This window comes from Ascaphus truei, chromosome 7, assembly GCF_040206685.1.
Source record: "Ascaphus truei isolate aAscTru1 chromosome 7, aAscTru1.hap1, whole genome shotgun sequence".
Classification (NCBI taxonomy): domain Eukaryota; kingdom Metazoa; phylum Chordata; class Amphibia; order Anura; family Ascaphidae; genus Ascaphus; species Ascaphus truei.
In genome coordinates, this window is record NC_134489.1 from 65,020,462 (window position 1) to 65,043,535 (window position 23,074).

The window sequence follows — 23,074 nt, forward strand, 5'->3', positions numbered from 1 at the left end:
TTGCGATTCTGATCCCTAGGTATTTAATGTTGTTAGGGCTCCATTTATAACTAAAATTAATTTGCAATAGTTTTACCTCGGGGTCGAGGAGAGATAGGTTCAGGGCTTCAGATTTATCGCTGTTAATTTTATACCCTGATACCCAGCCAAATTTTTCCAGCTGTGACTGGAGGTTAGGTAAAGTCGTCATTGGGGACGACAATGACAAAATGATATCATCTGCAAAAAGAGATATCTTGTATTCTCGCACTCCAATAACAATCCCTTTTATATCATCGTCATTTCTAATTGTGGCCGCTAGTGGTTCAATCGACAATGCAAACAGAAGTGGAGATAAGGGACAACCCTGCCTTGTACCATTCGTAATTTTTATGGGACTTGAGTCTCCTCCCGGGAGTTTTACAACCGCTGTTGGGTTTTTGTACAGAGCTCTGATCCCCTGTAAGAAGAGGCCCCTGAAGCCGAATTTAATCAATGTTTGGTCTAAAAAGTCCCACTTAATTCTATCGAATGCTTTTTCGGCATCCAAGCTTAACAAAAATGCTCTTGTACCTGAGAGATGCACGTGGTCCACAATGTTTATTATTTTCCGAGTATTATCTGAAGCTTGTCTGCCCGAAATAAATCCAACCTGGTCTTTATGAATCAAGCTCGGAAGAATCGGGTTTAGTCTGTTTGCTAAAATCTTACTATATATTTTTAGATCAGAATTTAGGAGAGATATCGGCCTGTAATTGCCACATTGCAGTGGGTCTCTACCTTCTTTGTGAATTATTGCCAGGTTGGCTGTAGACATAGAGGCCGGGACATCTTCACCCCCCATAAATGCATTGAAAACTTCTACTAGGTGAGGAACCAGCACGGCCTTAAACTTCTTGTAATATTGGTTTGAGAACCCGTCTGGCCCTGGAGTCTTATTTATTTTTAATTGTTTTATTACTTCAAATAGTTCTTTGGGCGTTATTTTTTCATTTAATTGTGAGATAGTTTTTTCTGGAAGGGCCGGAAGGTTGCATTCCTCTAAGTACTTTGAGATGGTCGTCAATCCGGACTGAGTATTTTGGGAGGGATTTAAATTATAGAGTTTCGTATAATATTCTGAGAATTCTTGGGCAATCTCGCTTTCTTTAAATGTTTTGAGACCAGATTTGGTTCGGATTGCTGTAATTTGGTTTTTGACCCTTTGACCTCTTAATTTATTGGCCAATAACCGGTCTGCCTTGTTTCCTTTATCGTAGAAACGTTGATTCGTCCATCGAAGTGCCCGCTCTACCTCCTCTAATTGGACTCTTTTAAATTCAGTCCTTGTTTCAACTAGGGTCTTATATATTTTTTTAGTAGGTTTGTGATATCTTTTAGCAGACCAGCAGAGTTCTTTATAGATTAAATTATAGGATACAGAGCTTACAAAACCTCATAGCTTCCTTGATCCAGTGTACAGAATTCAGCAAACTCTAGTTTGCTTTTTGGTCACAAAGAGAAATCAAAATGGCAGCTGATTTAAAAAAATCTTCACATCAATATGTCTATGTAGCCATGTCTCCATCTGGCCCCCCACCCTTCCTTCTCACTATGTTGCTCCGCAGGGGAACTACAATTCCCAGAATGCCCTAGGAGCTGAGGTCATGTGATACAGTACAGCCAATAGGGCTGCTAGAATCTCCTGAGGGAAGATTGGAACTTTGGGAGCGCTTAAAAAGTGCAAGCTGACAGGGAAGATATCCTGAAACTAGGGTCACGTATTGAGGTATGAATAGCTTCAGTTAGCTTTAACTCATGTCTTCCCTCTTCCAAAGCATGACAAGTCCTTAATGTCTTTCTTAACTTTATTGCAGAAGTAGAAAACAACAGGAACTTGTAGGTGTAGTGTGAGTAGAGAGTGCTTCTCTATGTGGAATGCTTCTATGAGGTTAGATTACGGTAGGACAGAAAGGCCTTACCAGGGGTGATTGCAGACAGGTCTGTACTCACTGTGATCTTAGGTGGAAAAGGAAGTGAGGGGCAAGGGTCACACTAAAAGTGAAGTGAGACTCCACTAACTGTCAGCAAGGACAGGGGGGAATGGGAAAGCCCATTAACTATGAGGACTGGAGATGTTGCCAGAGCAACCAGGGGTGTGACAGACGGGAAGGAAAAAGGGCAACATAATGTATCCATTCCATCTGCACTGGGAGTAAAACTGCAAGGAAAGTAACACACAAGTACAGCTAGCAGGCAGAACTGCCAAGGAAAGGGGGGGCTGAAACAGAGAAGGCAGACATGGGTATTTCTGTTCCATGACACTCCCCGTCTGGTATCTGAAGATACCACTATATAACAGAATATGTGGAACATATGCGCAATGCAAACATAACATAACAATGCGAAAGTCCATGTCCACATAGCGAGGTGATACCGGCCGGTACCACTGGCGTCAAAGTCCTTTGGCCAAAACCTTCTGGTAAGGGAGGCCAGGTGGATGCACAGCTCCAGGTTAGCTGGTTGCACCACAATGTCTTTGTGTAAAGGTCTCTTGCGCTGTTTTCTTTCAACTTTGTGAAAGAACAGTCCTTTTGTCTCTATAGCTTTCTCTACAGAGTGCATTACCGCGTGGATATGCCAGTCGTGGTAGTCTGCCACCCTATCACCTGGCGTTTGGCGGAAGGAGATGGCCTTTGGCTCCTTGCAGAAGCGAATCAACGCCCCTGGAAAACTAGTTGTAAAGTCTGACCCAGTGAGTAGTGCCCCGTTTGGAGAGGCTTCCTGGTGCTGAGCATTGGAGCTGAACACTACACGGATTTGATCGGATTCCTGAGGGTGGTAGACCCTAGATGATTGGAGGTACCAGCATTCTTCACCTTTCTTTATTAGAGGCGCTGGCTTCGCGTGGCCGGTAAGGAATATCTTCTGGATGAAGACCACAAAGTTGTTTTTGGTCTCCGGTTCCCTTTGTTGGTCGCAGAGGTGCAAAGTGAACCTAGAGATGGCATGTTCTCCATTGTTTGGGAGGCGCCTTCTTGGTGAACGGAATGGTAGCGGGTTCACCCAACTGCCAGGTCCGTTTTTGACGAGCTCCTTGACCGTTAACATCAGGAATTCTCTATCTCCCATCAAGGGTGTTTGCTTGTCGTCCTTTGTGGTCTGGAACGCTGTGCATCCTAAGTCATTGGTGCATTCCTCTTGCAAGAGAACGTCTCCACGTATTTTGGTGATACGCCTTTGTATCTCTTTGACGACTGCCCTCAGGAGGTTGTTCTCTCCTTGGACATGACGAAAAACAGTCTCTTTTGCCCTTGTAAATCCCTTTGTGAAACGTCTCTGCGACTGTCTCTTTTTTGACGTGTGAGAGGACAGTCTTTTTGACACTGTGGCTTTACCTGTAGGGCGCAACCTTTTGCGGCTATGCCAGCCGTGACAGCTGGTTGCTTTGTCACTTGATACTCTGTGGAGAGGCACAACTGTACGTCTTAGTCGTGCCATTGCTCGCAAGAGGATCGTCCGATTGTTTATTGTCTTTTGGACGATCCCTTTGTCGGTCACCTTTGGGAGGTTACTTTCTTCCTTCAGTGGAGTCGACTCATCATCCTTGGTTGTCTGAACCACTAAGCATCCTAGGCCATTGTCCCATCCCCCTGATGTGAGGATGTTTTTGTTGATCTCAGGGGTATGACCTTGTCTTTTCTCTTCACTTGGCCCTCCTGTCACTTGGAGATGGCCAAGACACGGTTCAGAGAGGGATGTGTGTCCACATTCTGTTATCACAGTTCTGCGGGCATCAACATAGTCTTGTCCTTGCCCTTTGTCAGTGCAAGCGTTGCCCACTATCACCCATCCTTGGTCAAGTCTTTGGGCGTATGGTGCGTTGTGGGGTCCGTTATGCTGTTTACGGACTTTATGTACCCTCATGATGTCCCTACCGAGCAGCAGCAAGATCTTGGCACCTTGTTCTACCGGCAGGATGTAGTTGGCTATTCCGCTGAGGTGCGGGTAATGGCGTGCCATGTCTGTTTGTGGCCATGTGGTTGCACTCAATGAGTGTGGGGAGAGCTATCTTTACTCTGTTATCCACTGAACATATGACGTAACCGCTTGCTCTTCTCCTTGTTGACCCTGCACAGGTTCTGAGGGTGTCGGTTGAGGCATTGTCTTGTAAGTTGAACAAGTTGAAGAACTCCGTCTTCGCCAATGATCTGTTGCTTTGGTCGTCGAGGATTGCATACATCCGAATAGCCTTCTCAGGTTGTCCCTGGGGGTGCACTACGACAAGGCATATTTTGGAGCAGGACATTTTGTCGCTTTCTTTTCCGCAAACCTCGGTGCGCTGAGATGTGACGGATGTTGGCTCTCCTTCCTCCCCGCCATGCTCCGCTACGGAGGATGGGTTGTTGAGTTGGTGGAGTGTCAGCGCCTCTGGATGCTTGTCACTTTTGCACACTGTACATTTGATATCTTCTTTACAGTTTCTGGCTAGGTGAGTCGTGGAACCGCAGCACCTGAAGCAAACTCTGAATTCTCCAAGTAACCTCTTGCGTTCCTCTAGGGACTTCATCCTGAACCCAAAGCACTTGTTAAGTGGGTGTGGCTTCTTGTGTATGGGACATTCCCTGTTTGGGTCCCTTGGTTCCTCGTCTCCGGCGACCGACTGATCGGGAGTAGTTTGGGTCGTGGGAGGCACGTCCGTCCTGTGGACCGAGATGGGTGTTTCGATGTTACCGTATCTCGCCACTGGTCTCTCATTCCTCAGGCTGGTTGCACTGTGTGTGGTTTGCGTACCCAAGATGAAACTGGGATCGTTCCTTGTCCTTGCCGCTTCGCGGATGAAGCTCAAGAAGAATGAGAATGGGGGGAAGGAGACTTGCTTCTCCCTTTTGTATTTGGAGCCTTGTGAAATCCACCTTTCTTGGAGGTTGAAGGGTAGCTTCTATAGGATGGGTCTCACTCCACGAGCTGAGTCTAGGATGTTGAGACCTGTTAAGGAATGGTCTTTTCTTGCAACCTCCAGCTCTTGCAGCAGGTCTCCGAGCTCTCGTAGCTTCGAGTAGTCTCTAGTTGTGATCTTGGGAAAGCTGTCGATTCTTTTGAAGAGCGAATCCTCGACTGCTTCGGGGCTACCGTAGCACTCTTCTAGCCTTTCCCACACTAGGTCAAGGCCTACTTGGGGGTGGTTCGCGTTTGCCGTCCGAAGCCTCCTCGCGTGCTCCCTGGATTCGTTTCCCAGCCATTTGGAGAGCAGGTTGAGCTCTTCCCTTGCTGGCACCCAGACTAGGTCATATTAACCCCCTTAGATCCAAGATAGTTCCCAATCACCTAAATAGATTGTGGCTGCTTCATGGAAACCCCTGGCTAGGGACATTTCCCCATTAGCTGTATATAGTTCGTTTATAGTGCCAGTGAAGACACCACGTTGTGAAGCATAGCATGCAGTCCGGGACCAGATACAGGAATACATGATTAAAGACTATTTTATTGGTGGGACAATCCTGCTGGAACCCACCCCACGCAGAGGCTTCGCTGATTTTACTGGATCTCGGTTGTTAAATCGGCCGCTACGGGTATAAGAGTACCCGGCAGGTACCTCAACTAAAGTGCACCAACAGATCACAGGAAGGGCTACCATACACACGTTTGGGTGGGCCTTGACATTGGGCAAAAGGACATCAGGGTATTGGTGCCAAGCACCCTTTGTACTGTGGGGACACTCACTCGGTGTATGGGGGTTGGGAGTGTAATATATATATACACACACACCTCAACCCCGTTATAGCACAATCCGCTAAAACGCGGATCCGCTTATAACGCGGCTCCCGATTTAAAAACACCTTGCGCCGCGTGAGACTTGGAGGCATCTGCATTTCTCTCCTCTGGGGCTCTCTGCCGTAGACTTTGAGCGCAGAGGAGTGTCACATGATACACACATCCCCTACACCACGTGGAATTATTTATTTATTTTTTCCTTTAAACATTCAATACTTTATTGCCAACAGAACATACACTCACCCCTACACCATGTGGGAGGTTAACATGAATCCATTTTATATAATACACAAGCAGGAATCTAACTCAGGACCTTCCATTTGCTAGACCAATTCTTTGTGTGTAGCGGCTCTCTACGAGAGCCGAGAGCCGAAGAGGAGAGAGAAAGGCAGATGCCAGAAAATCCTCGAGCAGCGAAATATACGCGATCCTGATTATAACGCGGTCTCATTCCGTGGACCCAATGGACCGCGTTTTAATGGGGTTCAGCTGTGTGTGTGTACGTACACACACACACACAAAGGAATTAGGGAGCATGTCCCCTCCTTACCTGCCGCTCCGCACACTCTCGCGCAGGGATTTCAACAACTCCATGGAGCTTAGCTTGCACTGCTCCCCAGCTGCGTCAGGCACTGTCTTCTTCAGACAGTTGACAGTAAGCTTTTTTACTACAATTTCAGTACAGTAATTGTTTTACGCACACAAGTCCCCCATAATTAGAATACAAATCAGAACAGAAGCGATAGACATTTTGCTAGGTATATGAACAGAAACAATACAGTAGTATTGGATTACAAGTATCCCTGCAATTTGCAAATCAGTGATTTATGGACCCCAACAATTATTAGCAAGATGCACAACAGTAAAGACAAAAAAAAAAACATTTAAAATTACAACCATATGTTTCACACAGGATATGGCAAGTATTGTAACGCTCAACCTTTCAAGCATCATATATTATATAGTATTTAAACTTCTGATTCTTGCAGACAAACCAGCACACATAGTAAGTCACATTTTGCTTACTCTTTTAAAGCAGATTATTAAATGAGATATAAGCAGCCTAGATAATGCCAAACACTTTACTGCAAAAAGTACTAATGTTCCGAGTTACACAGCACAGAATGCTTTCACTTGTGATTGAGGGCTTATACCTACCCGAGGAAAGAATGCAGCGGGAATTCCAGCTGTAGTCATCAGCGCCGAGTTATAAAGCAGGACTTACAGTATAAGGCTACCGTAACTTTGAACTACATTCATTCACAAACCTAAATGCAAAAGATTTACTTTGCTGAGATAGACAGACAGACAGACACTGAACTGCGGTGTCCCGCAAAGCCAATCCGTGGTCTTTTTCTTACATATTTGCTGGTGTATCCACCAAAGATACTTGTCCGATGGACACAATATGGCCGCCTTGGTCAGACCTGCTCTGCTGGCCAATAGGAAGCTACAGATACATGTCTTGCTCTGTATTGATAATCCCATGGTCATATATGTTTTACTTTGTGCCAGAAACCGACACAACAACTATGAACATCTTGGGAACGAGTGGGATCTGTATGTCCGTCCTCTAAAGAAAATTGTGCTAAAGGCCTTTCTTACCCACAATCCCATTCTGTACCGAGTAAGGGTCTGAAATATGAAATTATAATCCTCCACAGTGTTTAGTTCTTTGTTCGCAAAGTAATTATGATGCCATCAATAATCAAACAGAAATGTCAATAGCTTGAATTCAGTGTTCCCGGAGCAAAGCAACACAAAGTTTCACAAGATACAAATAAGTTACATACTTTAACCCTTTGAGTTCTAGAGGTGTCATGGTGCCCGAGTGCCACGGTCTCTCCGGCACAGTGCGGTCACATAACGGCTTTGGCCATTTTGGTGGAAACGGAGGAGGGATCCTCCTCTGTTTCTTTACTGGTTAAAATCGCACCCTGTGCTCCATGGGCATCACGTGGTATCAGAACATGAAATCATGCCAACATATGCCACTAATGATTTCAGGTGAAAAACATTTTTTTTAGCGTAATGCCCCTTTTCTCTGTTTTGAAAAGACAAATCTTTATACATAGAGCCCATCGTCTTTTTGACACACCTATGCTTGGGCTAATTTATCACCAGACCCTGGTAAAGGATCCTTCTGACTGAGCCACCTGTGCTGAAGCAGGTATATCCTTAAAACCTGATCTGCTAATGGCCCTTGAGGACTGGAGTTGGCCACCCCGTAGTCGCTAAATCACGGGGCCCCCAGAGTGCCAGTTCCCATGACGTAGTGACCATGTCCTGGGGTACCCAAGGGGTTAACAGTTACTAAATTCTAAGGAAGTTAATTACAATGAGAAGTTGTTGAAAGACATGTTTTTGTGACCCGCTATATTTGCGTGCACCCCTAAGTCATCTACTTCAGAGAAAAGGTTTCATTATGGCAATTGTAAAGGAAACTCATGTTTGCTACAGAAGACAACAATATATATTTACTAGCATTTAGTGATTGTGTTTTTTCAGACTAAAAGGACTGCAAAACAGCCGAATCTGCAATTTTCCTACTTAAAACATGTCACATGTTAATAATGGTTCACACAGGGATTAGTCTAGAAACAAAAAAAGTACTGAACTCTTGCACAAAACAAAGCAAATGCCATAAGCTGGGTATATGTTGGTGACCCACTAAGCTCCAATATAAAAGTGTAATTGTTTTGTAGAGCCACTTTTTAATTAACCTTTTTAAGCTCATAGAGTGTTCACTTATCTTTCCTTAGAATTCTCGTGCAAGCTTTACATCTCAATATAGAAAGTAGTCCTGCAACTGGAAACATCTGTTCTAGTTCCAGCCCAATACTGCTAAACATAAACATGTCACTATATATCCATATGGGGGTGCTCACAGTGGTATAAAACAGGGGTGCGCATACTGAAACTTTTGCGTTTCCCTGCCTGCTCTCCCTCACGTCCCCTTACCTGGTGTCCGGTATCTTCTGACATGGCAACGCAACGTCATGTGACCCACCATGGCGACGTGTCGCTGGAAGCCGCCGGTGACCAGGTAAGGGAAGTTAGAGGCCTCGAGTGCACTCCGACATTTAATTTAAATGCCTTGGGGAAGAGCGCTGGGCCTGTAACCGCCGCACCCCCTCCCCCAGAAAAATCTCTCGCCCCCCATTCCCCCAGTATAAAAGACACAAAGTAACACCCAATTAACTAAATAATAAATCACTAGCTATGTCACCATCGCTGGGGAAGTACAGCCTTTTTTTTTTTTTTGACCATGTGTTTGTTAATATTTTGTATATGAATAAAACTGAGTCGTTTTTGTATTTAATGGTTTGATAAGTTCCTCGAGTGAGCCTTGCAATGGAATCTTTTTTACCCAATAGCCAGTTGAGTTGTATTCTTTATCCTTTGGTTTATGGATCCTTACATATACAAATCATTTCAGAAATCTCTTACATAGAAAATGTAATAACTTTATTTCATATAGCACTTTTCTCCCAATAGGACTCAAAAGTGCTACAGAATTACAATGTTATGCGCTGTACACAGCAGATAGGAATTTTAAACACACAGTCTCTACCCAGATAAGCTTACAATCTATGTTTTTTTGGCGTGAAACACGGAGATAAAGTGACTTGCCCAAGGTCACAATGAGCAGACACTGAGAATTGAACCAGGTTCATTATTTACAGAGTTAGTGTCTTTACTCACCGAGCCACTTCTCCTGTAGGGAGAAAAACAATTAAATCTATTGGGTGGAACATAGGAATCTATGTTTTCATTTAATTCCGTTAATTTTGTAATTGGCAAGATACATAGGCAAATAAAAAAAAAAAGCTACTGTAGAATAAAAAAAATTAAAAACGGGGGAGTGGGAGTAAATATTTCTGATATGAGGTCCTTCCGTCATTTTGAGCCAGAAGTATTTCACTAATTTACATATGCTGTAAAAACAGGAAGGATGGATCCTCTACCAGGGTATGGTGAAAACTTAACCAGAGCATAGGGGTCAAAAAGATGACGGGGACTACATATAAAGACTTGTCTTCAAAACAAAGTGAAAAGGGGCATTGCACTAAAAAAAATGATATTGTGTCACCTGAAATCATTAGTGGCATATGTTGGCATATCATTATTCATGTTCTGAAACAAATAGGGCACAGGAGCAGTCAGTTTCTTCAAGCACTGCCTCAGGTGAACTGGTCTTCCACATTGAGCAAGGATCACACGCAGGAACAGAAAATGAAACAGCACTCCATTGAAAGTGTATGTATAATAGTGGTAGTTTATTAAAGGATCGACTTGTTGGTCCTACTTCTTGATAAAGGTCCAAGGTACAGTAGGACTGAAACATCGATTCTTCAATAAAACTAGTACTATTATTCACACAAGTCCATGGGAGTGCAGTTTCATTTTCTGTTCCCACGTTATTCATATTCTTACATTCGCACACTTTCTTATTCTTGGTATGGTGCGCCTCATGTTCACGCAAGTTAATATTTGTGCCTTCTTGCATTTGTCTTTTACGTCAAGAAAGAAAAAAAACTTGGACTATGTTGACGTATTTAAAGGCACACTCTTGTAGTTTAATATTTACATACAGTATGTGCACCACATACACAATCCAAACTGTCTAACTCCACACAGTGCGTCAATTTTTTGAGAAACCTACCGCACAAAAACTGTTTTACAGTACTTCAAAATCACTTATATTGACATTTTAGACATAGCCCTCAAAGTGTATAAGATGGTAGTGTTAGTTCACAGAAAATATATTGTATGTCACATAACTGGACCCTAGAAATATATTTATGTTGGCCAACTGGTTTGCTAAAAGATATGCAAGAATTCAGGACCATGTAGATAGATCTATGGGTCAAGAAATTACTCTTCTTGTCCTGGAATCTGTTAAAGAAGCTCCAATGCACACCCAAAATGACAACTTGGCAATGGAAGCTTGCACTCTTCCTATAAAATCAGACAGTCAATAAAAGTATACTTTTCACTGTAGATTCGTATGCATTCTATGACAACTTACAAAGCAAGAAACCCATATGGATGGATAGTAAAACTATATTTAAGTGTATAACGTTGTTGGCCTAAAAGTAATTAAATTAAACAATAAAAAAAAAAAAAAAAAGAGAGAGAGAGATGTAAAAACAAATGAACATGTAAAGTAAATATAGTGAATATATGTCATAAAAAAACAACCATTTCTATGCAATCAGGGGAATAAACCACCCCCGGCCATTATTAAACTCCCTTTTGTATGAAACAGTGGCAAAGAAAGAGTAAGCAGGGAGTACAGTTACATGTACTTACGAGGAAGGGTCAGGCGTAAAGAAATCAACTGCAAAACCGAAGTAACTGCCTTCCGTTCCCGACTGAACTAATGGGCTGTCCACGTCCAAATTAAAACAGCTCGACAAACCTAAGAGCACAAACTGCACCAGAGCAGCAGCCGCAGCCATCGTCCCCTCAACCCTGTCCTGCACAGCCCTCCTCTATCCAGTGTCTCCTCTTTATCAGAGTCACTCACTCCATGAGATCCCCCGGAATAAATACAAAGAACAAAGCGGAGGATCCCTTCTACAAGATCCCTGCAACACTGTAACTAGCAGAGGTTTGTCAGCTGGATCACTTTTCCGGGCTTTGCAACAGTGCTTTGCATGGGTGCAAACAATATCTGCAGCTAATCTAGATCTGGCTTAGAGGTGATTAACACTGTGCCCCAGACATGCAAATGAGCTCAGCACAGAGCCCCTATACCCTCAGTATAAAGAGAGGGCTGTACTAGTGCAGCCAGTTTAGTGACCAAATGCCCCAGATAGGAAAAGAAATGCTGTCGGAGCAGTGTATAAACTTCCGCAATTCCTTGGGACTTTCCGCCTCTTTTTTTCCTTCAGAGGGGAGGAGCAGTAGATGGGAAAAGGGGGGTTTATTTTAACTCCCTGACTACCAGAAGCTTCAGCAACGCAGTTTTGCAAAGGCAAAAGTCTCCCCCTTCCGCTCTGGTTGCAAAGGAGTTAAGGGGGTTTGAAGAGGAGGGGGGTGATTCCGGCCTGTCACACCCAGGAAGAAGTGCAGACATGCCAGTCCTTTTACAGTCATTTGGGAACATTTGTATTTTTTTTTTTTTGCAGTCCTTTATCAGAGAGTGAATAATAGAGAAGGTGGTGACTGGATCACTAACCTATTTTGTTCGGATTTAGTATCACCGACTGGATCTTTCTTACATGTTTATGACATGGTTTTCCTGTATGTTAGAAATACACCTTTCACGCTAATGTCAGGGGAAGTTTAGAGTTTATGTTGTTATCATTGAAGTTATTACAATATAGAAGGATCCCAGGATTTAACCAGCATCATATTTATCATTGAATGTAACTGGTTGTATTTATATTATGTGTGATCTCTCATGTTCTGAGTCTCACTGATTTATAGTAAGTCTCACTGTTTTTTAGCATCAAAAGTCCCATATTTATTAAAAATAGTCTTACTGATAGAAAATCTGTATTTGTACACTATTGTGGCAAGCAGATTTAATACTGCGTTCAACTGGATTTATGTGGTGCCTGGTTTAGCACCAGTTTTGCACAAGAGAATCTTTAGTATGTAGCCTCTACAATTAGTCTGTTGGTTACTGTGAAATCTATCTATATACTAGCTGATATACCCGGCGTTGCCCGGAGGCAGGGAGGGGGGGGGGCGTGAAAGGCAGGAGGGGGGTGTGTGAAAGGCAGAGGGGGGGGCGTGAAAGGCAGGAGGGGGGGCGTGAAAGGCAGGAGGGGGCGTGAAAGGCAGGAGGGGGGGGGCGTGAAAGGCAGGAGGGGGGGGGGCGTGAAAGGCAGGAGGGGGGGGGGCGTGAAAGGCAGGAGGGGGGGGGGCGTGAAAGGCAGGAGGGGGGGGGGCGTGAAAGGCAGGAGGGGGGGGGGCGTGAAAGGCAGGAGGGGGGGGGGCGTGAAAGGCAGGAGGGGGGGGGGCGTGAAAGGCAGGAGGGGGGGGGGCGTGAAAGGCAGGAGGGGGGGGGGCGTGAAAGGCAGGAGGGGGGGGGGCGTGAAAGGCAGGAGGGGGGGGGGCGTGAAAGGCAGGAGGGGGGGGGCGTGAAAGGCAGGAGGGGGGGGGGCGTGAAAGGCAGGAGGGGGGGGGCGTGAAAGGCAGGAGGGGGGGGGCGTGAAAGGCAGGAGGGGGGGGGCGTGAAAGGCAGGAGGGGGGGGGGCGTGAAAGGCAGGAGGGGGGGGGGGCGTGAAAGGCAGGAGGGGGGGGGCGTGAAAGGCAGGAGGGGGGGGGCGTGAAAGGCAGGAGGGGGGGCGTGAAAGGCAGGAGGGGGGGCGTGAAAGGCAGGAGGGGGGGGCGTGAAAGGCAGGAGGGGGGGGGCGTGAAAGGCAGGAGGGGGGGGGGCGTGAAAGGCAGGAGGGGGGGGGCGTGAAAGGCAGGAGGGGGGGGGCGTGAAAGGCAGGAGGGGGGGGGCGTGAAAGGCAGGAGGGGGGGGGGCGTGAAAGGCAGGAGGGGGGGGGCGTGAAAGGCAGGAGGGGGGGGCGTGAAAGGCAGGAGGGGGGGGCGTGAAAGGCAGGAGGGGGGGGCGTGAAAGGCAGGAGGGGGGGGCGTGAAAGGCAGGAGGGGGGGCGTGAAAGGCAGGAGGGGGGGGGCGTGAAAGGCAGGAGGGGGGGGGCGTGAAAGGCAGGAGGGGGGGGCGTGAAAGGCAGGAGGGGGGCGTGAAAGGCTGGAGGGGGGGGCGTGAAAGGCTGGAGGGGGGGGCGTGAAAGGCTGGAGGGGGGGCGTGAAAGGCAGGGGGGGGCGTGAAAGGCAGGGGGGGCGTGAAAGGCAGGGGGGGGCGTGAAAGGCAGGAGGGGGGGCGTGAAAGGCAGGAGGGGGGGGCGTGAAAGGCAGGGGGGGGCGTGAAAGGCAGGGGGGGGTGTGAAAGGCAGGGGGGGCGTGAAAGGCAGGGGGGGCGTGAAAGGCAGGGGGGGGGCGTGAAAGGCAGGGGGGGGCGTGAAAGGCAGGGGGGGCGTGAAAGGCAGGGGGGGCGTGAAAGGCAGGGGGGGTGGCGTGTATATATAGATAAACGTATAAAGAAGCGCTGATAATATATGGCGCATGCAGCAACATTGATTCAACTACATAAATATGTACAACTGACGTTTATTTCAGGGTTGCTCCTTGTTTGCAACAAAAAAAAACTTCCACAAAAGTATCCTTATTAAAAAAATTTGGGAGTGGAAAAGAGAATCACTTTATAACATATTTACACTTCAGCATGTCAATAAATACTTAAACAGAAGCATATGAAAGTCATTAAGTAAAAAAATATATATTAATTGCAGTACATTCTCTTCTCAAAATAAAATTCATCTAGGAAGCACAAAATACTTAAGGGCAAGGTATTTTCCTTTAAAATGTGTATTTTTGTTACCGTGACCTTTAAATAAACGTGTATGCACTGTAAACTTAATATATATATAGGGAGAAGTGAACCTCCATGTAGCGCTACAGAAAATCCTTGACTCAAGTCACATTTGGATGCAGATTATTGAATTCCTTTAGTAGAAATCGGGATTAAGGCCGGATAATAAATTGTACTTCCAGATCAGAATATTGAGTACTAGCTGAGAGCCCCGGCGTTGCCCGGGATGTTTGTGGTGTGGGTGTGGCATTTGGGTGGGGAGTGGTCCACGCGGCCCATGTGCGGTGGTAGTGCTGCTGTGGCTGTACTGATGGTGATTGTATTGGTGTGCTGATTTGGGAGGGTTTGGTGCTGATGTGGGGGTGCGGATGTGGGTGTGCCGATGGGGGAGGTGCAAAGGTGGCGATGTGTGGGTGCTGATGGTGTTGATGGGGGCTGGGAATGGTGGGGAGCCGAGAATGCCAGTGTGCTGGGGGGGCATGGGATACCGGTGTGCTGATGTGGTGGTGCTGGGGTGTGTGTGTGTATACATGTTTGTGTGTATACATTGTATGTGTGTGTGTGTGTGTGTGTATGTGTATACACGTGTGTGTGTATACACGTATGTGTGTGTATACACGTGTGTGTGTATACACGTGTGTGTGTATACACGTGTGTGTGTGTATACACGTGTGTGTGTATACACATTTGTGTATACACGTGTATACATGTTTGTGTGTGTGTATACATGTTTGTGTGTATACATTGTATGTGTGTGTGTGTGTGTGTATAAGTGTGTGTGTGTGTGTACATTTGTGTGTGTGTACACATGTTTGTGTGTGTATACACATGTGTGTGTGTGTGTGTATACATGTGTATGTGTGTATACATGTGTATGTGTGTATACATGTGTGTGTGTATACACGTGTGTGTGTGTATACATGTGTGTGTGTGTACACGTGTGTGTACACATGTGTGTGTGTACACATGTGTGTGTGTGTGTATACACATGTGTGTGTGTGTATACACATGTGTGTGTGTGTATACACGTGTGTGTGTGTGTATACACATGTGTGTGTGTATACACATGTGTGTGTGTATACACGTGTGTGTATACATGTGTGTGTGTGTGTGTATACATTATGTGTATGTATACCTGTGTGTATACGTGTGTGAGTGTATACGTGTGTGTGTATGTGTACATGTGTGTGTGTGTGTATGTCTCCATGTGTGTGTGTGTGTATGTCTCCATGTGTGTGTGTACGTGTACATGTGTGTGAGTATATGTGTACATGTGTGTGTGTGTACGTGTCTACGTGTACATGTGTGTGTGTGTACGTGTCTACGTGTACATGTGTGTGTGTGTCTACGTGTACGTGTGTGTGTGTCTACGTGCGTGTGTGTACGTGTGTACGTGTGTACGTGTGTGTCTACGTGTGTGTCTATGTGTGTGTGTGTCTACGTGTGTGTGTTTGTGTCTACGTGTGTGTGTTTGTGTCTACGTGTGTGTGTTTGTGTATACGTGTGTGTGTGTATACGTGTGTGTGTGTCTACGTCTGTGTGTGTGTGTGTGTGTCTACGTGTGTGTGTGTGTGTCCCTGTGTGTCCTTTGGCCCGTGACTCCGCCTCAGGGAAGGGGGGGGGTGGGGGGGAGGTGGTGGGAAGGAGGGGGGGGAAGGGGAGGTGGGGGGGAGGTGGTGGGGGGGAGGTGGTGGGAAGGGGGGGTGGGGGGGAGGTGGTGGGAAGGGGGGGGAGGTGGTGGGGAGTTGGGAAGGGGGGTGGGGTTGGCTTTGGGGGGTGGAGGTGGTGAGGAGGTGGTGGGAGGTTGTAAGGGGGGAGTGAAGGGAAGGTGAAGGGGGGGGTGAAGGTGGGGGTGGAGGGGAGGTGGAAGGGGGGGGGGTTGGAGGGGAGGTGAAGGGGGGGGGTGGAGGGGAGGTGAAGGGGGGTGGAGGGGAGGTGAAGGGGGGGGTGGAGGGGAGGTGAAGGGGGGGGTGGAAGGGAAGGGGAGTGAGGGGTGGGTGAGGGGAGGTGAGGTGAAGGGGGGTGAGGGGAGGTGAAGGGCGCTCCCTCACCCGTCCGGCAGCTCCCTCACCCGTCCGGCCGCTCCCTCACCCGTCCGGCCGCTCCCACGTGGTCTGAGGCGGGAGGCAGCTTGTTGTGGCCGCTCCCCCGCTGTGTCCCGGGCGCTCGCTCCCCCGCTGACTGTAGCGGCGCCAGGGGGTGGAGGGGAGGTGAAGGGGGGTGAAGGGGAGGTGAAGGCCGCTCACTCACCCGTCCGGAAGGTCCCACGTGGTCTGAGGCGGGAGGCAGCTTGTTGTGGCCGCTCCCCCGCTGTGTCCCGGGCGCTCGCTCGCTCCGCTGACTGTAGCGGCGCCGGGGGGGGGGGGGGGGGGTGGAGGGGAGGTGATTTGAAGGGGGGTGAGGGGTGGGTGAAAGCCGCTCACTCACCCGTCCGGCAGCTCCCTCACCCGTCCGGCCGCTCCCACGTGGAACTGAGGCGGGAGGCAGCTTGTTGTGGCCGCTCCCCCGCTGTGTCCCGGGCACTCGCAGCTCCGCTGACTGTAGCGGCGCCGGGGGGGGGGGGGGGGGGGGGGGGGTTGAAAGCGCGGGAGACACGGGGAGAGGAGGAGGCTGATTTCGGGGAGGAAGAGGCGGAGGCGGAGGCGGGTATGTGAGGCCCCCCCCCCCCCGGGTTATACATGCTGCTAATGTACACACCCCCCCTACTGTGTGTGTGTGTCCCTGTGTGTGTGTGTGTGTGTGTGTGTGTGTGTGTGTGTGTGTGTGTGTGTGTGTGTGTGTGTGTGTGTGTGTGTGTCCGTGTGTGTGTGTGTGTCCCTGTGTGTGTGTGTGTCCCTGTGTGTGTGTGTGTCCCTGTGTGTCCTTTGGGCCGTCACTCCGCCTCAGGCCAATGAGAGGTGTGCGGGGGCGGCCCAAGGGACCAATGAGATTTCCCCTAGGGACACCGGACATCCAGCAGGCAGGCATGCATGCAGGCAGGCAGGCAAACATACAGTGCTTTCACTAATATAGTATAAGATGGTGAGATAGATACCCAGGTGGAGCCCCGCAAAAAGCTAGGACAACAGATAGGGTCAAATATAACACCCAGCAACTCTAGATGTATGTATGTATCTCTTTATTTTCTCCATTTCCCCTTTTCCTCTCTCTGACCATCACCTCATCTCATTCTCTCTATCTCGCTTCTCCCCTTCTCCACCTCCATCTACACCCCGGTTCTGCAGAAACTTGTGTTCTATTCACTTACCTGACTTTGAGTCCACTTTATGCGCCTCCCTCTCCTCTCTCAGCTCTGCTACAGACCCCGACAACCTGGTCAGGAACTACAACTCTGTCTTGTCCTCCTCTCTTGATCTACATGCCCCGCTTTCTCTCTGCCGCACTCGCCCTTCTAACCCTAGACCCTGGCTAAATTCCCACACACGCATGCTGCGTTCCTCCACTCGTTCCTCTGAACGCCTCTGGAGGAAGTCTCACACTCTCGCAGACTTCCTTCACTACAAATTTATGCTATCCTGTTTCAACTCTGCCCTCTCGCAAGCTAAACAAGCCTACTTTTCTGCACTAATCAACATGCACAAGTATAACCCACACCGACTGTTCTCTGTCTTTGATACTCTACTCAAACCACCCTCAGCTGCCTCTCCTTCCTCCATCTCCGCTCAGGACTTTGCTGACTATTTTAAGGAAAAGGTGGAATCCATACGTCAGAACATCCCCTCTGTTTCTTCTTCCCATCCTACACCTCTTCCTAACTCTCCTCCTGTCTTCCTTGACTCTTTTTCCACTGTCTCAGAGGAGGATGTGTCGCTGTTGATCGCCTCTTCTCCCTCTACCACTTGCTCTCTTGACCCCATTCCCTCCCATCTCCTAAAACCTCTTGCTCCTACTATAATCCCTACGCTCACACATTTTTAACTCCTCCCTCTGCTCTGGAACCTTTCCATCCTCCTTCAAACATGCAACAGTCATACCGTTACTCAAAAACAACAAGCTTGACCCTACCTGTCTTTCTAACTATCGACTTGTCTCCCTCCTGCCTTGTGCCTCTAAACTCCTTGAACGTCTTGTATTCTCTCGCTTGCTCCATTTTCTCAACACCTATTCTCTCCTAGACCCTCTACAATCTGGCTTCCGCACTGCTCACTCCACGGAAACAGCCCTCACTAAAATAACTGACGACCTCCATGCTGCCAAAGACAGAGGTCATTACACTCTGCTCATATTACTCGACCTCTCTGCAGCATTTGATACTGTGGATCACCCTCTTCTCCTTCACATTCTCCATACTCTTGGTATTCGGAACAAAGCTCTATCCTGGATCTCATCCTACCTCTCCCATCGTACTTTCAGTGTCTCTTCTGCTAACACCTCCTCCTCCTCCTCTATTGATCTCTCTGTGGGGGTACCCCATGGCTCTGTCCTGGGACCTCTTCTCTTTTCTCTGTACACACTCTCTCTAGATGACCTAATAACATCTTTTGGGTTTAAATATCACCTCTATGGTGACGACACACAAATATACTTTTCAACGCCCGACCTTACACCTGCTATACAGACCAAAGTTTCTGAATGTCTCTCTGCTATATCATCCTGGATGGCCCTCCGTCGCCTTAAACTCATCATGGCTAAAACAGAGCTCCTCATACTTCCTCCCAAACCTGGCCCTACTACCTCCTTCCACATTACTGTTGGAACTACGATCATTCACCCAGTAGCCCAAGCACGCTGCCTAGGGGTCACACTCGACTCCTCTCTCACATTCGCCCCTCACATTCAAAACATTTCTAAAACTTGTCGCTTTTTCCTCCGCAATATAACAAAGATACGCCCTTTCCTCTGTTGCTCGACTGCTAAAACTCTGACTCAGGCCCTCATTCTCTCCCGTCTTGATTACTGTAACCTTCTGCTGTCCGGCCTTCCTGCCTCTCACCTGTCTCCCCTACAATCTATCCTAAATGCTGCTGCCAGAATCACTCTACTCTTTCCTAGATCTGTCTCAGCATCTCCCCTCCTGAAATCCCTCTCCTGGCTTCCAATCAAATCCCGCATCTCACACTCCATTCTTCTCCTCACTTTTAAAGCTTTACACTCTTCTGCCCCTCCTTACATCTCAGCCCTAATTTCTCGCTATGCACCATCCCGACTCTTGCGTTCTGCTCAAGGATGTCTTCTTTCTACCCCCTTTGTATCTAAAGCCCTCTCCCGCCTTAAACCTTTTTCACTGACTGCCCCACACCTCTGGAATGTCCTTCTCCTCAGTACCCGACTAGCACCCTCTCTATCCACCTTTAAGACCCACCTTAAGACACACTTGCTTAAAGAAGCATACGAATAGCACTGTGAATATTCTGAACACATGGCACATAAAGCTTGGCCCCCTGCAGACGCACTTACCAGAACTCCCTCCTACTGTCTCTGTACGTTCTCCCTACCTACCAATTAGATTGTAAGCTCCTCGGGGCAGGGACTCCTCTTCCTTAATGTTATGTTTATGTCTAAAGCACTTATTCCCATGATCTGTTATTTATATTATCTGTTATTTATTCGATTACCACATGTATTACTACTGTGAAGCGTTATGTACATTAATGACGCTATATAAATAAAGACATACAATACAATACATTTATATAGTGCCATTAGTATACATAGCGCTTCACTGTAGTAAACATCCACCATGTGGGTCGAAACTTGACTATATATTAGTGCTTGGGCTCTCACTAAATTATTTTTAATTTTCTATTTCCCTGTTGACATTTTTATTCAGTAATTGACGTTAAATCCGACGTCGGATTTCATTTGTCTTTTTTTTAAACATCCAAGCCGCATCGGCGGATTTTAGGGAATCGATGAGGGCTAAAGTTGCTGACATCCGAACCTGGATTTCAACGTGCGAATTGGATTTTGTCTGAAAGCCCCAGATAATCCGGGAAGGGGCTATGTAAAGCCCGGGCTATGTAAAGCCCGGGCCATGGTGTTTTCACCCGCACAGAGGCGTGCGGAGGCTGTGGGAAAGCGGGTGCTTTGCCTGGCTATGCTCGACGGGCCATGGGGGGCGTTTCTGGGGGCGTCAATTCAAGACTCCAAGGGGTTACTTGGGGGGTTAATATAGCTTTTATTCAAATGGTAAATTCATATTTCTGCCAGGGATCACACTACAGAAATCCAGATGCATGAAAAATATGACTATCTCCATTGAATTTCTTTAAAAACGATTAATGAAAAAGACTGCATGCGAATATGAACTTAGCTCCACATAAATCTTTGAAGGGATAAATAGGTAATGATACTGTACAAATAAAAGGTAGCCTGTCATGAGTGTATGTAAAGTTACCCCTGCCCTGCAAAGTATTTACATGTCTCAAATGTTGACTAGTGTTTACAAGATAAAGAACTGTTTGAATTCCCTGACTCAGCACAAAACCTTGCCTGCTTTCTGCAAAGCATGAGTCATAAAGATTACCGGAAGTAATGTAGTCATTACTGTCTGAGTCTGCTTTAGTAATATATTTTTCACACGTAGAGCTAAAAAAGTTAAAAACAGCACTGCTGTTATCAGATTTTATTATTATTATTATTATTATACAGGCACAATGAGTCCCTGCCCCGCATAGCGTACATGCTAATACTCTGGTCCCTGAGGAACAGGGGGACTTGTCTAAGATGACTAAACCATTAGGAGAACTGACAATAAACATGCAATCCAAACGGTACTTAAAAAAATGTTTTGTTTTAATATATGCAGCCTTTGATTACCTTTATTGAAAACAAATGACCTAAACTGCTGATCGATTCATCCTCCCGTAATCGATCCTGCAAAGCAAAGATCCTGCTTCCTTGGGTTCACTAAATGGCCGCCTTTCACTTTCAATCAATCCTTCAGTCTTGTAAGGCTGGGTCCCCGGTGGTCCGGGCGGCGTGCGCGCAGCACACCAGACACTCACCTCTATCAGGCAGGCCCCAGTGGTGTCCGTGGTCGTGACGCACGAAGCGCGGTGGCGCGTCAGCCAGCAGGGAAGAGAAGAATTTTGTCTTCCCGTGCAGCGACGCGATCACGTTGTGTGCTCCCCGCACAACGGCAGCGAAGGGGAGGGGGAGCTCCAAGCAGAAGCTCTGAAACCAGAATCAGTGGCAGAAGAACGCTCTCAGTGTTGGCAGAAACAACAAAGATGGCAGAAATACTGTACTGGATGCTGGTGAAGTACTTACGGTGCCACAGAAACGGATACAGCTTCGTTCGTTCACGCCCGCCGCCCCCTCCCCATTTTGGCCATGCCCCGCACCTCCCATTGCTCCCTACAGTCCGCAGATCGCAGCTTTAAGCTGTGCCCGTGCCGCCAGGACGCCAGGTGCGCGTGCAGCAGCCAACACCGGGGCCCTAGCCTAACTCAGCAGCTACAATGTATTCTTACATTACTACGGTAACATTGTCTATTGTTACAGTTTGCAGCTCAAACGGCAGGGAATATTGGCAACAAATTATCACAAACAGGAAAGTGTTACAAAGATCTTGCACTGCTGGGAAGGTGGGCTAAAATCTGCTATACACATCAAAGTTTGATCAGTATATTAAAACGCAACAAATAGAATTGGGAATTGAATAGAAAAAAAATGTAAGTATTATCTAATACTACAAGATGTTTTTTTTTAAACATACACATGTAAGATATTGTTTGGATTGCCTCCTTATTTGAGTCCATACCACTAATCTACTTTGTTCCAGTGTTCTGTAAATTAATTTAGTTTTAGGCTGCCAGTCTGATGTCCTAGAAAGTTATATATCAAAGTCTCGCAGATTAAAAACTGAAGCGAAATGGGTGCAAAAAACACTGCACTAGACTTATCAAACAACGAAGAACAAAATGCAATTGATCATTTAAGTTTTGTCTTTTAAATAGATCTAGAAGCATTGGTGAAATAGAGGGTACAAAATAATTGTACCCCAAAGAAAATTCACTTAAATGCACACCACTAGTTAAAATATACTTTTATTTATTATTACTTGAAACATATATTACCGAGTGTGAATAACTGTGTTTAAAAAGAAATTAAAATTCCATATCTGGAAGCATAGCTAAACTGTACACAGTATGTTGTAATAAAGGCGGCTGATTCAAGCTACTATTCCGTTATGGCATTGAATTGAATTTTCCACCAAAAATGTTATATCTTTGTAAAGAGCATAGACATCTCTTCCAAATTAGCTTCTATTTTCCTTTAAGGATTGGAATGTGATCTATTGATCAAAAAAAATCTATGTATAGTTGAAGCTTTACTACAGGTTTTTTTTTTAAATTTGTGCTGTCTAGTTGTGAATCGGCAGCAAAGCAGTACATCCTTATTCTCTTACGTCTAGAAAATATAGCATAGAAACACATAGAAAATAACCAACCAAGCTACATCGCTTCATTAGCCAAACTGCATTGCAAAATGAGTATTATTTGACATATTTTACTAATTCTGCATTGTTACTGTCCTAATCTTGCAAAACAGAGAACCACACTTGCACAGGATGCACTATATTTAACCATAGTTCATTCAGCTGACTGTGGCCCCCGATTTGATATTCTGTAAAACTGCTTCTCGATGCTGGAAATGAGATCTGCTCAATTCAAATGAATGGGCCAAAATTCTTCTCTAGCAGCTTCACAGTATATTGAATGACCCAAGTTGTTGGTATATGATTCAATTAAGCTCGGCACGTGTGTATTCTTCCCCTTTGCAATGTAATAATTAACTTGATATGAGCTTTCAAGTGTATTTTTATTATTATTACAGGGGAACTGTATGATGCATTACCCTTAAAACTGAACTTAGCTTAAATAAAATAACTTACACCAGACACAAACATAAAGTGGTGGTAAGGCCGCAGCACAATTTATTAGACCATCATAACAATACATAACTCAAACCATTACATAATGAAGTTAACCTTTTGCC

General features: G+C 46.5%; 1 protein-coding gene across 1 annotated transcript in view; it reads right to left on the bottom strand.

Moving 5' to 3' along the window:
• The window catches only part of ITGAV (integrin subunit alpha V), a 113,310-nt gene extending 101,595 nt beyond the window's left edge, over positions 1-11,715 (bottom strand). The window contains exon 1 of the mRNA XM_075608871.1: positions 11,050-11,715. Within this exon, the coding sequence (XP_075464986.1) occupies positions 11,050-11,198 (149 nt within the window). The 5' untranslated portion in view covers positions 11,199-11,715. The remainder of the gene's footprint in view (positions 1-11,049) is intronic.
• Between the last annotated feature and the right edge of the window lie 11,359 nt (positions 11,716-23,074).